The 17,727-nt window shown below is 42.2% G+C and overlaps 1 protein-coding gene across 2 annotated transcripts in view; it reads right to left on the reverse strand.

Annotated features, from left to right (window-relative positions):
* CDC14A (cell division cycle 14A) overlaps positions 1-16,595 on the reverse strand; it is a 69,690-nt gene extending 53,095 nt beyond the window's left edge. For both annotated transcript variants that reach the window (XM_064455597.1, XM_064455596.1), the window contains exons 1-3: positions 15,940-16,595; positions 15,409-15,499; positions 4,386-4,461 (exon numbers count right to left, since the gene is read on the reverse strand). In XM_064455597.1, coding sequence (XP_064311667.1) covers positions 4,386-4,461; positions 15,409-15,499; positions 15,940-16,045 — 273 coding nt within the window. In that variant the 5' untranslated portion in view covers positions 16,046-16,595. The remainder of the gene's footprint in view (positions 1-4,385; positions 4,462-15,408; positions 15,500-15,939) is intronic.
* Positions 16,596-17,727: the final 1,132 nt, after the last annotated feature.

The raw sequence follows: 17,727 nt of genomic DNA on the forward strand, positions 1-17,727 counted from the left end.
TTTATCTCAGCAACACTCCCTCTCTGATTACCCCTGCTTCAGAATTTATTGAGACTGTGTAAGGCTATACACACATAAAACATAGCAGGTTTATTAAAGCAGCTTTTATGAAATCAGACTTATTTAAACAGAAATAAAAAAATATTTGTTTCATAAATGAATCACAGTTGCTTAGTCAAGCATTCTTCCCCAAAGAGAATTCAAAGAACCAGTAGGAAGATAGCACAGCTAAGCATTTTTTCTTGCTGTTGACTTCGCTAGTCAAGATCATCTCCATAGCAATCAGAACATTACAACATAACAAGGTTGGAAAGGTTTTCCTGTAAAGCATAACCAGGACTTTACCTCCAAATTTCTTAGCAAATGGATATCTGAATAAATTCTCCAGCTCTTCACAGAAATATTTACTGGTTTTAAAATCAGGCAGCATAAAGTTACAATAGTTTACTTTAAAATGGTGGTCTGCCACTAGCGCATTTCAAACTGGTATTCTTCTCCTTCCCCACCTGTCCCCCAAGAAAGGGAAAGCAGAAAACCACCTCCATATCTAATTCCTCTCCCAAAACAGAAACAGATATAGCTGAAAGGCCTGGAGGGGAAGTTTGTGGGGTGAGTTTGTTTTAATGAGATTTTGTACTCTCATTTCCCCTGTCCCTGTTCATAGGGATTTTAAACTTAATAAAAGTCTGAGCCTTAAATTCCTTTTGAGACACCACATCCACACAAAAACCATCAGATTTTGTGAATAATCTTTTGAGCCACGCTTCTTTTAAAGACTCTTTCATTAAGAAAAGTCCATGAAGCACATACCCAACCCGGTCTATCCAATTCATGGGAGAAGCCATGTGGGCTCAAGCACTCCCATTGCCTCAGGTCCCAAAAGTGCTGCAGCAGGGCAACAGCAACCATCCCGCAGCAGAGGCTGGACTTCCAGAGAACGATAATCTGCAGTGCCCCTTACTTCCCACAATCAGCCAACTCCTGCTGGTGGCCATGGGGCAGGGCTACCCTTGGTGCAAAGGTATGAGAGCAGCAGGTTGCCCAACAGGATTCTTTCTCCATGTTGCTAGTCCAGTTGGCACTTCCCATCTCTGAAACACCCATCACAGGCTGCCCATGTGTCCCCTGGTATCACCTGAGAATTACCAGACTGCTGCTGCTGCAGTGGCTCATTGTGTCAATGCCTTGCTGGCAGGTTAAGTCACAGGTCATGAACGTCTGTCTTACACTAATTCAGGCCTCAGGAATCCTCTCAGGGACGCTTGTGAAGGACAGGCATAAGCAGGTGAGGGGTAGAAGGGTAACAACTGTGAATCATAATAATCAGCCAGTGAAACTGAAGAGTAGGCTTGTGTAGCTAGGCCTACAGTACACATCAGATGCATGCTTCAGCCCTGGGATTTGGTCTTACAAACCTCTTACCCGCTACAGATAGGACCTAAATTAGGTCAAATACTGGAGTATATTTGAACTATTAGAAGAACAAAGCTTACATTAGCATGTTCTGGCCTACCTCAGGGTAGTACCGATCAGCCAGACTGGAATCTATTCGTATGCAAGTTTCTGTACCACTCTGGCAGTACTCCAAGCTTTAGCTGTTTGATTTCAGCTATTACTTTCAAGTGGTTGCACTATCAGGTTACCTTTCTCTATTATGCACTAGTATCTTAAATTAACCTATTTGGGATTGGCCTCTGGTAAGGCAGCAGCAACGAACAGCACCTCCTCCCAGCTGAGCCTGCACCCAGCACTGAGAGTGCTTGCTTTTTTTAAAAAAAATATAAAAGTTACATTAAAATGACATCAGTTTGCTAAATCAACTCCGCAAGTGCCAGAGTTACTAATTCAGTTTCAGTTTGGCTCCCTTGCATATTTTTTCCATTATAGTATACAATCTTTATATCTTCATGATTACAAGCCATTTATGACCAGCAGCTTGCCTCATTCAATGAAGATAATGGTCTTATTACAAGAATAAAGACTGTGGAGACATTCCTGTTTAATACTGAATAATTAGAAAACCCAAACAAAACAAAAAAACCCAAACAACAAGTCCTGAGGTATTTACTAGTTGTGTTCTTATTTTCTGGGTGAAACTCTTGGTAGCTAGGGTCCAGTCTGAAGGCGTTCTCGTTCAACTATGAAAGGGTGATGGTACACTTCAGCAGTGATACAGGGGACTATATTCAGGTCCCAAACTGATCAGTCTCAATCTGGATCTGGAAAAACCAGAACTGATCTCTCACTGTGCTTACGAGGACTAGAAAGTTAGAACAGTATGTTTATTATTGGTTCTTCTCTGGAGTAACCACTTCACAGAGCAAGCAATTCTCCACAGTCTTTGGTAACTCACATATAAGGTCACAAACAGCAGAATTAAGGTAAAAAAAATAGATTCCTAGTGAGTGAGCATCATTGGTCATGCATTTGTTTGGGACAGTGGCACTGGAAAATAGGGTAATAAGATCATGTATTTATAAGCTCTATTTAGTATTAACATGGAATTGGCAAATACACTGTTTTCCCAATATGAACACAGGCATGCAAAGTTAGAACTACAAGAGGGTTTCTTTTTATTATTATTTACAACTAACTTTCTGTATTAAAGCAGCAATGTAAATTTTCACTAGAAGCTCTTTGCAAAAAGGTTATAGCAACTCTACAAACCCTTCAATTTGCAGAAGCTCCTCTCAGGAGGAATCAACTTGCATAATGGTTTCATTTATGCAGCAAACATCAGTCCCAAAATAATATCTTATTTGATACAGGAATCCTCTGAACAGTGGCCAATATTACTGCATCTGTTGTCCTATTTTCCTGTATCAGTAACATGTCTACATTATAAAGATTTTAAATCTGTAATATTTAGTGAAGGGTCTCCCTGCTATTTGCATGCAAGTGATATTAATTAGTACTTTGGAATTAAAACTTCTGTCTCATTTCTTGCAGTTGATACATTTTCTGTATGTGCTGAAAATCGCTTTCACAGGTATTTGGGCATCAGGCTGAATCCACAGCTATGTGCTCAGTGTACTAGGTCTGGCTGGGATGCAATTTGGTTTTCTTTGCAGCAGCCTGCACGATGTGACATTTGTGACTGACACTGTGCTGATAACGCCCCAGTGCTGTAGCGAGCACCAAACAGCGCTTGCACAGCATCGGGGCCACCTGCTTCTCACTCTGCCCCCACTGCAGGTAGATGCTGGGAGGGGGCACAACCAGGACAGCTGACCCCAACTCACCAGAGGGATATTTCGTACCATAAAACACCATGCTCAGCCATAAAACTGAGGAGCAGTCTTTCCAAATTAGCAGTTGCTTAGAGACTGGCTAGGCATTGGTCTGCTGGTGGGAAATTTTGAGTGATTGCATTTGCACCGCTTGCTTTGTTCCCCCTGCCATCCCTCTCACATCTTATTCCCCCACTTAAACTGTCTTTATCTCAACTCACAAGTTTTTCTTGGTTTTGCTCTTCTGAATCTCTCCCCTGTCCCACACTGGGGTTGGGGTGGGAGCGAGTGAGCAGCTGCCGGGTATTTCGTTTCTAACCAAGGTCAATCCACATCAGACTTGTGGTTTTATGACAGGATAGTGTTAGAACAAAACTCAGCCATGGTGATCTTCAGAATTAATTGCTGCATTTACAGATTCTAGACAAGTTCATAAAGAAAGAACCAACACTTTGCAGTCAAAAGAAAAAGCTAACATGGTATCCAAAGAAGATACCAAAAGGCCCTCTCTCTAGTGATGAACAACTCAAAATTGCCTTGACTCAACAAGCAGTATACAGAAGCAAGAAAATATGAAAGCCTCTACAAATTAACTGATAGGGAATGACACTTCTACATGACAGAGAAAGGAACCATTTTTATATGTGTAAAAACACATTTCTGTAACACTTATTAGAAGCAACATCAAACTGAATGATCTTTATAAGGTTTAATTTTTCCACTGAGTGAGATTTATTTCAAATAGTGTGATTTGGGGGCCCATGTTTTGTTCTTATGAATAAGTGTGGGATTTTTTTGTTTGCTTGGTTTTTTAATAACTGGTTTTTTTCAGTAATTCATACTAGCATACCCATTGCATTAGCTGCAAACCCATGAAATATCCAGAGTGGGTTTTGTTACTACTGTCTTGAAACTGTAAGGTTAGAAAAAAGGTGAACACGTCCTTTAGTGCCTCACCTGCTAAGCAACAATGAGAGCATATTAATTTTTTCCATTCTTCAGAGGAAAAAGAATTCAGAACAAAGAATAACCTTACAACTTAGTAGTGACCATCTAGATAACGAGCATGTAACAACCACTTTCAAAGTGAATAATGCATTTTAGCTGGATTTCAAAACACAAAAATATAGGAACATTGTTTTAAACAAAGCTTACCTTTAATTTCTTATTTAGTTTACAGCAGTATCTGTATAACATTGCCAAATTTAAAGGTCCAAAATCTCCATAGAAACTGGAAGAAAAAGAACAAAAAACAGTGTTATTTATACAAGAGAGCTAAGCAAATTTCAACATGTACATTGTTGATAGTTAAAGCTGCAAAACAGTAGCTTTTGGGGAAGAGTGAGCAGCCAATATATACGGTGCAACAGATAAGTCCTTTATTGATTCATTTAATAGGACAATAACAGTTAATTTGAAAGCATTTGTAGCTTCAGTTTAAACCGTCCCAGTAACTACCTTTTCCATCACACTCACACACTAACTATAGAATTTTTTTTCATCCCACGATAGCCAGTCTGGTTTTGGCCAAAACTAGAGTGAGGAACTTACGACATGATCTACTCCCCTTTAAGCCATGCTGATGTCATCTTAGATAAAGGTTCTATGACCACTTAAGATGAGAATATATAATTAGATACTATGAAGAATAAGCTAAATAAAATTTCCTATGGGTAGTAAAATTCATTTAGTAATGTCCAGTCTTGATGTCCGTCTGAAATTTAAGCTTATTTGTTTTTATCCCGTCCTCCGCTACTTGAGATTACTATACACTTGTATTAATTATGTTTCCTTTTGTCCTCCCAATCCTCTTGTCTTCAGGCTGTTCTTCCAATTTATTATTTCATGTTTTCTGGTTGTTCTTATTTCTCTCTACTAGATGCTTCTTAAACATTCATATTACCTTTGAAGCAGCCATCCCTGTCCTTAAGATAACAGCCAGCAGCAGCAATCTGTACATGCAAATTATTGCGCAATAGAAGTAACTTCCTGGTAGGGATTCACAGGGCTTTTCCTAGGGAACCCTTCATATAGGCACCTTTACAAGTAATCGCAGCCTTTATGCAAGCAACCTAACACCTTCTAGAGCCTTCTCCCTCCCCACCCATTGTGGGGAACTCAAAAACTCAAAATTTAAGTTGCAAGCTTTCTTCAGGGTTTTTCCTTTTTGTGTACAGAAGTCTTTGTCTTGGTGGTCTATGAAAATTTGTTGATGCACACGTTGCAAATTACAGTGAGAATGGACTAAAACAGTTGTAATCTGCTCTAAGTCTTTTGATCAGAGAGATAGGGCACTCCTCGCCTATCGACAAACAAAACAGGCATCAGCATCTGAATGCACGTTATTTGGAGAATGACAAAAGAAAAAGATAACCATGTTCTGTGAAAGAGTGAAAATTCACTGAAATCAGATGACAGAATAGGAGGTAGTACCTTTCAAGCTTTTTTCCCCATGGCAGAGGGTTTATTTTTCAGGAAAATTAATTATGTTCCAGTTAAACATAAGAAAAACACTTTTACTTAGAGGGCAGTCAAACATTGGGAAGAGGTTGCCCAGAGAAGCTGTGGAGTCACAACTCAACTGGACAAGGCTCTGAGTAATGTGCTCTTGTTGACCTTACTTTGAGCCCGGGGCTTGGATTAGGCGACATCCAGAGGTGCCTTCCAGCTTCAGCCATTCTGCTATTCGAAGTGGACACAACAATGAAGTAGGTGTGCCCTATCTTTTTGGTGCTTATAACTTCATTAATATCCTCCTCCCCACATTATCACACACACAAAAAAAGAGCCAAGCCCAGTGCAAAAGGAGAAAATTATATTAGTCTTACCACTGCCTAGGAGGAGTAGCCTGCCTGCCACACCAATGCTGTTTCAATATAATTTACAATATCAAATAACAACCTAGGTGTTTGTAAAGCTTCAGTTCTACTCTTCAGTAGAAAATATTATGATGTAATGCTTAATTACACAAGCTCATTAGCGGGGTCAAAGACTAAGCTGTCCAACTCTTAGGACTTTATTTGTAGGTTGCACAGAAGTTAACTCAACGGAAAACTGCAGTAACAGTAAAGCAGGGTTTAAGTTTAGAATTCCTCATCTTTTCTTAGAGAAGTCTGCCAGATATGGTCAGCAGTTGTAGTTATTTTTAAAACTAAACCCTCCATACAATTTTTAGTAGAGATGAAATTAGAAATTCTTCTAAGAAGGATGAGTTATGACAAATAAGTTAAAACTGGAGCTCCAACAAAACTAGAGTAAATGTAGCTTCTAGAGAAGCTACACAGAAGGCTTACTAACATCTCTTCCCATTCTGCTGCACTAATGCCTTCCCTAAATCAAAAAATTAACCCCAACTTGTTCCATTAACCTCAGAGTATTTTTTCACTTAAATATATGATGGAAGAGTAGAGTTTAGACTTTTAAGATTATTTTGTGAAAAATACTTTTAGAGATATTGTGAAAAAGTTGGCACTAGAATACAGAATACTTTTTAAACTGCTGTAAGCAAAGCAGCTTTGATCAGCTCAAAGATACAACTGAATACACAGTTCATCTAAAGCACTGAAGAATTACAGCCATGCTTTAGGATAAGTTTTTCTTACTATTCATTCACTAGAAGTATATCAATATGAAGTCATATATCCACTTCTGCTTTTCCACATGATTAAACTCAAACTGAAGTGTAGTAAAAGCACATGGAAATGAATTTACATATCAGTTTATCCACAACAGACAAATTACTTACTATTTTGGTGAGGATAAGGATAATAAACATGTATCGAGTCTATCTGTGAAATAATTATATTTCTAAATACCTTTATTTTGTAGATTCTCTCAGCTGCCAAGCTAAAGATGCCACAATCTTAGACTGACTACATCTCCATCATTTATTTCCATTAAGTATGCTGTGCTCCTCTTAACACAAGGGGCGGGGAAAAGTATCAGCATTTAAGACTCTGGTACTACTGCGGTTTGTCTCTGCTGCAGAAACAAGATATTTCACAGAATCCTAACAGGATCATGAAGGAAAGGCACTTTCTGTCACTGTTGCATCAGCATTATTACCCACACAGCAAACACTGACAATTCCCGGGTTATTTACATAACACTGTAGGCAATATAAACCAGCCATTGGCTTCGTTGATGAAACACTCTGGTAGACAGGTGAGGGAGAAAGGTTAACTTTCTCCACTTAATACCTCTAAATTGGTATAAGCTTGAATGTCCTTTTTTTAACGGGGCTAAGTGAAACAAGTGCTTTACAAACCTCATAATCAGAGAGTTCACTGAAAGATAATACAAGGCTCTGTACTGAAATTAATGAACTCTAATCTACAAAACCCTTCTTCAGTTTATATCCTTAGAACTAAATACAGTTTCTGACATCTTTAAACAGAAAGGTTGAATCTTATGCACCCTCATACTTTTGTATAACAGGCCATTTTTGTACTTGAATTAGACACACTTGATCCTGACTTACCCAGAGGATTTTCTTCTTAAGAACAGAATTTTGACACAGAGATAAACAGAAGTGGAAGATGGGAAACGGGGGCTATGGGGAAGAAACAGCACACAAAGAATGAAGGATCTTATCTGGCAAATGTTGAAGAGAAACATAAAAGAAATAAAATCTTATCATATGATAGTCACTGATAACCTACCCAATATCATTTTACTTCCATCTCTTTTACAGGTAATAGACTTTCTTTGTATCTAGATGTTTTAATAAGCATTTATACATAATAAGAAATCAGAGTGCCTCTGAAGCTTAAGCCAGTTAAGAGAGACAGTCATTTACAATGGAGGTGGGAACCAGAGATGAGGAACAGAAAGCAAGTATGGTATTAATCTACATTTAATTATATTTTGTTTTAATCAAGTACTTAGATGATAGCTTAAATTATTCTTCCCCCTCATCCCATGGAAACTTGCTATCCTTGTCGTTCTCAAACTAAGTGGCAGCAAAACCCCAGAATATACTAGATGAATATTTAAATACACTACTTCAAAAATACTATCATAATGCTACCTGGAAGCAGTACCATAAGTTTCTTGTATCTGTATTCTCCTTAGAATAGACTGCAAGAACCACTCCTTCCTCTCCATTCTTACAGCATAGGATCTGATGTGTTTGCTGTATTGCGGCATAGGAGCAGTCATCCACCTAGAAAGGCCAGTCCATAAAGAGCTTGTTGCTCTACTGTCACACAAGCAGTTACTGTGCATTCTTCCAGGGAATTTAATGGTGACAGAAACATAGCCCGCAACCCTGTAGGACACCAACTCAAGTTTTTTCTGACTGCAGTTTCAAGGGATGCCACGTGAAGGTGCCACGAGTCAGCTCAAGCCTTGGGCACCTCTTCTGAATGCTAAAGTCACTTTTTACTGAGCATTTGAATACCACTGACCCTAGTATGGCATAAGAATGACAAAACAGCTTTCATGTCTTGAACTACTGGATGGAGCCTGGCTATGGTCAATGAAAGAATACTGTAGCTTAGCAGACTTGGAAACTAATTGATAACCTCCATATTAACACCACAGTTAATCTATTTATGACCAAGGTATCAAGTTGTCTTTCAAAGATAAATTGCACTACTTACACTTTACCCCAGACGCCCGATAACTTCTCCCCCACAGATGAAAGCACTAGAGCAGTAGTTTTATAGTGCCATTCACTTACAATTTTATGATAGAGCAACAGGAGGCACGGATGGAAGGATAGGAGATTCCTGTCTGAAAAGCTATTTCAGAATTCTTTTCTTCATGACAGACCAGTGTAAGTTCAGTGTCATCGCTACCCTGACCATGAGGGCATGCATTGCATTCCTACCAGGCTGTAGGCACTTCCAACAGTTTGAACATGGTCCCAAGCCTAGTTACCATATCAGGGGGGTGGAAGGACAGACCCACCAAATCAGTTCTAACAGTGCAATAATGCTCAGAGGGCATGATGTTACTTGCATGGCAGCTTACTCAATTATTGGTTTAGTAACTTGAGAACAGAAGCACAGATTAACAATTGCAATCATTTTCTGGAGTATGTACATCAGAATTGGAGTACAACTACTCTTTTATGTAGGAAGCTAGCCTCCAAGAAGGCAAACAACCATATAAAGTAATTTTACTGCCAAAACAGCACCCCAAGCTTGCGATTACTCAAACCGAAACAAACCACAAGAACTTCAGGAACTAGCAGAAATACAGCTTCCTAACTGCAAAACTACACTATTTTTTCAGCATGTTACGAAGATCCAGCTTACTATTAAAATTCAGCAGTGAGACTGAATTAGAATAAGAAAAAAATATTCTCCACTTGATGTTTCTCTCCCCCTTTCCTAGGCTGGATTACTGGAACATTCAGGCCACTGCACTGTAAGGCCCTTACCACACGTGCTCTGAATACAGCCACCAAGCAGCACCAGAACCAGCTACTGCAGAAGCAGCCAACTGGCTACTACAGATAAATGCTTTAAATCATAAGCTGAACACATCTACAAGCAACCAAGTTTCTGGATGAAAGCCAAGAGGCTCAGTCACGCCTTTGTTATAACCTAACTGCTGATCGGGAAATCCTACCTTTTCTTTCTCCAACTCCCATTTCCCAGAACGCATTCCTCCTTCCTACTTCTCAAGCACACAAAGTGGGATGCTCAACGGCACGATCTCCCTGCTCTAGCCCCACCAATTCCAGTAACACATGAATTGCTAGGAGCTTTCTTATCTGGGCTGAGACACAATCCCTAACACTTAATACTACTTAAGGGTTGCACACTTCTGAATAGATGAAGCAAATACTTGCTGTATAAACAGCAAATATAACCCTAGATTTTATGTATCACCTCACTGCTCTTGCATCTGAAGGTAGGAATAACGCAGAGGCTCTGGATTATGCAAAACATGAGGTACTCACACCATTTCCCCTTGATTGTTCCAAATCCTCCTCAAGATCCTGATTCTTCAAAATCCAACAAGGACACATAGTTCCAAACTATAGATAATGAGACAGCCATTCCAGATATATGCATTTTGATACAACGTTCCTTGATGTCAAAACAAAGGATCAGTGAAGAGGTTCTCCCATAAAGAGTTTCCCTATAGAAGATACTTCAGCTCACATTAAAAACCTGTTCCCTATGGGGAAAAAAAAAATCAGCTAAACAGAGGGCAAGTTTCTCATAAGGGGTTTCCCATATAAAGTTACACTCCTGGCTGGTATAAAATTGGAGCCTAGAAAACAGATGTTTTATCCTGGTACCCTTTTACTGCAAACAAACAAAAAATCCTCACTACTTTTGGCAACTGCTTTTATCCTTTCTGTAAGAAGCAGCAAAGGCAGATATAGCAAAGCAATGTGTAGGTATAAAACTTATGAAACTCTTGGACTGGAGAGAATACCACAGGTGTTAGGGGATAGCACTCTACAAGTTTCAAGTATAAAATTATGTCAGTAGCTCCCATCTGAAGGAAAAGTTGACACTCCCAGTTCTTAGATCTTCTGATATTCTTGTTTGCAGTGAATTTAAAATCTCTCATTTTAAGATGGAAACCAAAATAAAGCTGGAGTACTATTCTTAATAGTCATCTGTAAGAATTAAGCATAGAAAAGCTGGTATTGGTAGGTGAAGTTTTCCTGCTCTGTATTTACATTCGCGTTGAGAGATGGTAGAAATTGGGAATCTTTCTGGGGTTTTTTTGTGGACTTCTTACTAAGTTGTCTTGGTCATCTGATGGTCAAGTTCAAGTCCTCAAAAGCTACTGATGTGAACAAGGAGCTCCTTGTTCTCTGCCTAAAGAGACAGCTCTGTTTTAACAAGGCTAAGTTTAAGTTTTCTTTTTCCTTTCGAATGATACAAGCCACAGAACGATGGAGAAGTTCAGGTTTCCTATGCAAGTACTGTTACTGGACAGCCACAGAAAAGCAGCACTTAACCAAAGCAAACACAAACAAGTTAACCCTTACTCTCTCACAGCAAAGAATATCTGCTTCTTTGCCAATACACACGCAGCAAAGGAAATGAGTCCTGCAAGACAAAGTCCAAACACTGCTCATTTAATATCATTGCAGCTAAGCATTTCAGAGTCTTTCTACTGCTGCTTGGACTCAAAGCAGCCAACATTAAGACTTCTGTGAAATGGGCAAGTAACATACCATGGCTTGAAAGGAAGTTTTAGTGTAAAACACAGGACATACAGAGAATATCTTATTAATTACTTTTACAGCTGCTCACAAGATGTCATAGATCTGAAAAGCTGTTTATATGAGAGATCTAAAATCAGAACAAATGACTGAATAAAAGCATTATGATTTATGAAAGCTGGCATTATAATTTATCAGCAAGAGACTCCTGTTTCTCATTATCTAAACTTTAATTTTGTTTGAAAAACTACTCAACAATAAAAAGGACATAAAAAGTTGCTTTGATAAAACATGTGAAAGCCAAGTTAACCAATCAAGCGTAGTATTCTCAACCCAGATCTGTTTACTGAAAGGTGAAACATGAAAGACACTATTCTTAGAGAATAAAAAGCTTCTTACTAGTGCCTAACTCATTAAAATTGAAGTCTTGCCAAGGCAAGGCTTGTCTATTTGCCAAATGACAGTCTTCATCAAGCTGGATTATTTCTCATTAACTGCATTTTCCTGAAGTAGTAGTTACCTGTACTACATTACCCTGAAAAATTTTATTTCCCTGTAAGTGGTAGTGCAGGCTTTCTCAGAAGGAACCTCAGAGTTTCAGAAAGAATGACAAAATCTTACAGAAACAGAACAATCAAAGAAGAGGATTCAGAATTTGATAAATTCATTCAGGTTTCTTGTTCCCTCAGCTGAGGAATTTACATACCATTTCCCTAGCATAATAGGTTCAAGGTTAAATTGCAGCACATTTAACTGAAACAGTGACAGTTCTAGTAGCGAGCTCCTAGTCATCTAGCATTTGAGATATTCTTAAAAGCATTTAAGCCTATCTTTATTATTTTTGAAAGTGTGAACGTTTAAATAAGCGAAGACAGTGTTATGAATTCATTAGAACAGTTGACAACTTCAAGTGAAAACTGAAGGCTAAAGCACTCCAGATTACATAACCACACTTTGTGTACAATTTAGTGATAAATCACATGACAAACTGCAAGAGCAAGTCAGCATTTATCAGACCAAAACTTCCAAAACCCTTAGATCAAGTGCTACAGCTGTTTTGTTTAATAAATGGGGTATACTATTAACACACACTGTATTTTCCTTATGTCTCTTCAAGGGTGAGGGGAAAAAGGGAAGTGAGACAGTGAGGTTTAAAGCAATACATGATCCAATAACATGCGCTCTGTAATCAGCCCCAAACCTACATATTCATGAGGTTTTTCAGATCATATGTTGCTTCAGTGACAGCAAACTGACACCTCAGTGAAGTCAGCTAAATAAATTTCTGTAACACTCCCTGCTTAAGAGTTACCACTGAAGTTCACAGAGTAACAGCCCAAAGACAAGCAGTGCACTTCCACGCACAATGAAGTGTCTTTGGTCACTAGAATGAGGCATCTAAACCAGATTAAGTCAATAAACAGTCATATTAACAGAATTACCTACGTACCTCACAGGTGCAGAGGATTTTATGCTCAACTAGACATCTCCTATCCTCCTTCTTGTAACAATCTGAAGAACTCGTGCTTAAAAGCAGCAGTGGCCATGAAATGCTGATTAGCTAGAACAGCACAGGCAGGCCACTTGGAACGAAGACTCTGGAAACCACTGTTCTGAGCTGTTCAAAACTCACTTCCAAATGTTTATTTTGCTATCATGTAACAAAAAGTTCTAATCACTTCCTCAGAAAAAAAAGTTGCATTTTTTAGGCCGAGGATCCAATCTGGTGTGCTACAGTTAAACTCCACTGCTACTTACAGACAACCCGATGTCAGGCCCCTCACTTTGCTGTGCAGCCTGTGAAACTGAACAGGCTAATGTCAAGCTCAGCAGTGAGCATAAGGAAAAGTGAAGCTATAGCAAAAATCAGTATTTCCCCCAAGAACCAAGAGAACCATTCTATTCTTCATTTTGCCTCTAGCTTTCCAATTTCAGAAAGATATTGGAAAAAAAAATATAAAATTGTAACCCTACCGACAACTGTTTTTACTTCCTTGAGGCAACATACACTTCCTTGGAGATGAGAGGGAAAAGAAAGAGGGGAAAAGAAAATGAATATAAAATCAGGCATTGTTTTACTACCAAATATTGCGCACACCAATAGTGATGGATGCTGCAATACAAACATGAGGGGGAAAGTTTAGCACTGGTACATAAAAGAGTTCAGTCATTACACAAAAGTCATTCCTATCACCTGGTAACTCATTTAATTTCTACCTCATATTATGTTTTAGCATTTTAATTTGAGAACACAAAGAGGAGAGTACTATTATGGCATCAAATATAGGATGAGACCTTTAAAAAAGGCCAAATAGATTAAGAACTATCAATTCAGAAAATACAAGTGTTAGTTACACATCCAGAATCTTTAGATATGCCCTAGAAGATAAAGGAAACTTTGCTTTCTTCCATTATCTCATAATTATATCTGGTATCAAGTTACACCCTGGTATGTAGTTAACAGGTAATTGGGTTAAGGAGTATAAAGGAAACTCAGTAAGTATACACATTGAAGAAAATTACTTTTTTCCCTCCCCAAATTCCTTTGTGCTTTTTTAAAATATGATGCTGTCCTCACACAATATACCCCAGTCCTTGGTTAATACAATCATCTGTAACTAACAAAGGTACAGAACTGCTCCCCCTTCCCACCGCCAAGGTCAAATCCCACATAAGATTGCTTCACCCTTCCTAGAAGCATGTTAAGAATTAGAAACAAAATACCTCAGGGTCAAGCACAACACAAAAGTCTTAGAAGACATACAAGACGAATTTTTTTCCTTCATTAAAGAAAGTGGAACACATTCAAATAACACAAATTGCTCAGGACCTTCTCCAGCTGAATTCTGCTTTTAATATTAGGTCAACCTTGCCTCAGGGTACTCCTGTGGTCCCTTCCAGCCTAAATGAGTTAATGATCATTACAGAACCTACTCCCAACCCAAGCAGTTAATTACAGGAGTCAACTTTGGGAACAAATCGTGGGGAATTCCAGTAGAAGACACACAGCTTAAGATAATGAAGGCTCAAACACATGTGTACAAAAGAAACCCCGAAACTGTAAGCTGTGCATAGAAGGAAGCTGGAAGCCAGGGAGGATTGGTTTGCACATCCACAGAAGCAATACTGAAGTCACTGGAGGAGGGCAGGAAGAATGGTTGATGCTCACAAGTTCTTCGACTCATATGGAAAGAGAGTTATATTTTAAATAAGGCTACATTTTTTGTTTCACTTGTGCTGCAGCAAACCCCGTGTCAAGTGGCTAGATCTATCATCACACACGAAACAGCTGATCTGGGAACACAGTGTACAGCAACTACTTTTTAACTGCTGCATAGAGCGATTACTTTATTTGTTTAGTGCATTTTATGCCCTTTCATAGTAATCGCACTACAAACAATTTTACTGTTGACCTTCAACGTGCTGTCAGTATCTTCCAAACACACAAAGCTTTTCCTTCACAGAAAATGCTTTTTCTGCCATTCTAAAGCTACAAAAGCCAGCAGGAAGTGCTAATCTCAAAACCTTCTACAGACATCTAAAAAAAGTTGCAGATGTTCTTCAAAAGTGCACTTAAGCTTTGCAATCTTACGATTCTGTTACAAGGTGATCCCTTCACACTCTCTATACAGGAAAATAGATATAAAACAAACTATTGTTTCATCTATTCATACCAAACAACAGCCTTCTATTTAAGACACCATTTAATAAGATGCAATTAATCTTAAGAGATCTTCTCCACCTTATAAACAAATCTTACAAAGCTCAGATATCCTTCCCCTAGCTCAACCCAGTTTAAGCCATTTAACTGGTCTTGTAGCTGTTTGGGGCTTTTGGCTTTTTTTTTTTTTTAACAGCCGTCTTGTTAAACTAGTTTCAGCTAATGTATAAATATATTCAGGCTAACTTCATGCCCATGCTTTGTGCGAGTAGCTAAACGTGGCAAGGATATTTTATGGAGCATTGAAATACATTGGGAAGAATCTGAGGCCATCCATCACCTTGAATATGCAAACCCCAACCGATCGCAACACTTACTTTTCATAGACCAGCTCCTCATCGGTACAGAAGTAATGGGTATTTACGGTACTTTTCGGTTTGTTTCGTAAAGTCGCAAAGTACAACCGATCTGAAAGAGACGGGAGGGCAAGAGTGTAGGGGGGGCAGAGCAGAGGGACCCTGCGGCGGGGCCCGGCGCAGGAGCTATGAGGCCCCCACGGGTGCCCGCCGGCCCCACGGGGACCCCCGCCTCGACACCCCCCGGGAGCGGCGTGGTTCGGACCCAGAGCACAACAAGACATGGCAACAGGTGCCGGCCCCGCTTCTCACCGGAAAAGAGAGGAGGAAGGAACGGCTTAGGCGTGCCCCGCGGCGGCGGGGGGGGCCCAGGCAGCCCGTGCAAACCGCAAGGCAAGGGCGGGGGGCGGACCACGCCGGGCCGGGCCCGCAGCGGAGCCGCGGGAGGGCGGGAGAGAAGCCAGCGGGTTTCCCCTCTGAGGGAGGCTCCGGCGAGCGGGACCCCCGCGGCCGGGGGGGGAAGGGAGGGAGGGTTCCCCAGCCTCTTCTCACCTTTCACGAACTCCGAGGCTCCCCCCAGCACTTCGGAAGCGGCCGCCGCCGGCTCCATCTTAAACAGGGCGCGGAGCAGCGAGGCGCGGGGCGGCTCCGCGCTCATGGCGCTCCGGGGCGCGTTCGCCGGGAAGGCACCCGTTGCCCGGAGGAGCCGCCCGCCGGGGGCCGGGCTGCTGGGGACCAGGCTGCCGCAGCCCGCATAGGAACGGGAGCGGAGGACTAGCTCCGGCGAGGCGGCGAGCGAGCAGGGCGGGCCCCCGCGGGGACTTCGGCTCCTCCCCAGCCCGGGGACGCCCCCGGATAAAGAGGGCGGTTTCCAGGCGACCGGCGGCGCTGTAGCAACCGTCTCACCGAGCCTTTGTCTCACCCGGCCCGGGGCCGAGGCGTGCGAGTGACCGGGGCCGCCTCCGGTCCGGCGGCCCCGCCTTCCGCCTCACAGCGGCTAACGGCCGGCCCGTCAGCGGCCCTGGTCCGTCCGGCAGCGGCTCTGCGCCCGGCGCCGCGCCGCCTGGCCCCGCTCCGCCCTGCGCCCACGCCCGCCTCTCGCTGCAGCGCGGCGCGCTTTCTCCGCGCCCCGCGGCGCTTCTTTCTCCACCCGCCCGAGGGGCGGCCGGGGGCAAAACGCCCCACGGAGACGGGGCGGGGGAGGGTCTTGAGGCACAGCTGGCAGTAGCCGAGGCGGCGGGAGGCAGACCTGAGCCGGAGCTGGTACCTCAGCGGCGCGGGTCCAGCTCGGGGCGGAGGTGAGCGAGCCCGCCTCAGGGGAGAAGGGAGGAGAAGCACCGCGCCTCAGGGCGCGCTCGCACTCTCTCTCCCCGACCTGGGACGCTTAGTTGCGTCGGGCCCAGCCCGGCTGGCTCTGCACGCCCCCGTTTAGCCTGATTGACAAACCGGCCCACCAATCAAAAGCTGATATCGTACGCCGCCAGCCAATGAGCGAGTGAAAAGAGGGGTACTGCCGGGCACAGCCCCGGAGCGGGGCTCTCCTCAGCTGCGGCGACCCGCGGGAACGGGCGGACGACTCATTTCCCGCCCGCCCTGGTTTCTGTCACCTGCCGGGCCTCCCTCCTTCCCTTCCTCTTTCCCTCCGTTCCTCCGTCCCTCAGGGGGTTCAGTCCCCCAGCCGGGGCGTCGTCGGTCCCCGGTGTCTTCTGGGGAGAACCGCGGGGGAGCGAGATCCCCGGGAAGCCGCTTGCGAGCAGAGAGGGAGACGCACGCCCGTGGGACGAAGCTCTCCGAAGGCACTGGTTCGAGCTGTGGGCTCTCGCTCTTCCTGGGAGGTCATCCGGCGGCGAGGAGTTTCACGTGTGCTTCTCAGGCTGTCGTAAAAGTACACAAAATTACTTGTAGCTTCATGTTTTAAAAAAGTGAAAGATTTGGCTTTCTGGTGGTTCGTTTGTAAAAGCCGAATGAGCTTGTAGTCTGCAATTAACTTACTGCCAAAGAAATGGAGCCATTAAGAGTCTTAAAAACGCCTTTATTCTGGCACCCTCCCCTTTAGAAAGAACTAGTAAGTGCCATGCAGCAGGCGGTCCGTTTCATTTTCACAACTACACAAGCAAAAGGTAGCAAAGGAGATGTACCTTGAGGAGAAAAAAAGGATGCTATTCTTGCCCAAAACAAACAAACCGGAAAAAAAAACCCCCACCCTTGAAACACCTTAAAGACATTGTAATACAAAGCAATATGCAGCCCTGAGGTCCACACTATTATCACCGCGTTAACCCTATAAATAACCTACTGTAACTAGCAGCTCATATAATTAATTCTAGCGTGTCTGCCGAT

Source organism: Phalacrocorax carbo, chromosome 6 (assembly GCF_963921805.1).
Source record: "Phalacrocorax carbo chromosome 6, bPhaCar2.1, whole genome shotgun sequence".
NCBI lineage: Eukaryota > Metazoa > Chordata > Aves > Suliformes > Phalacrocoracidae > Phalacrocorax > Phalacrocorax carbo.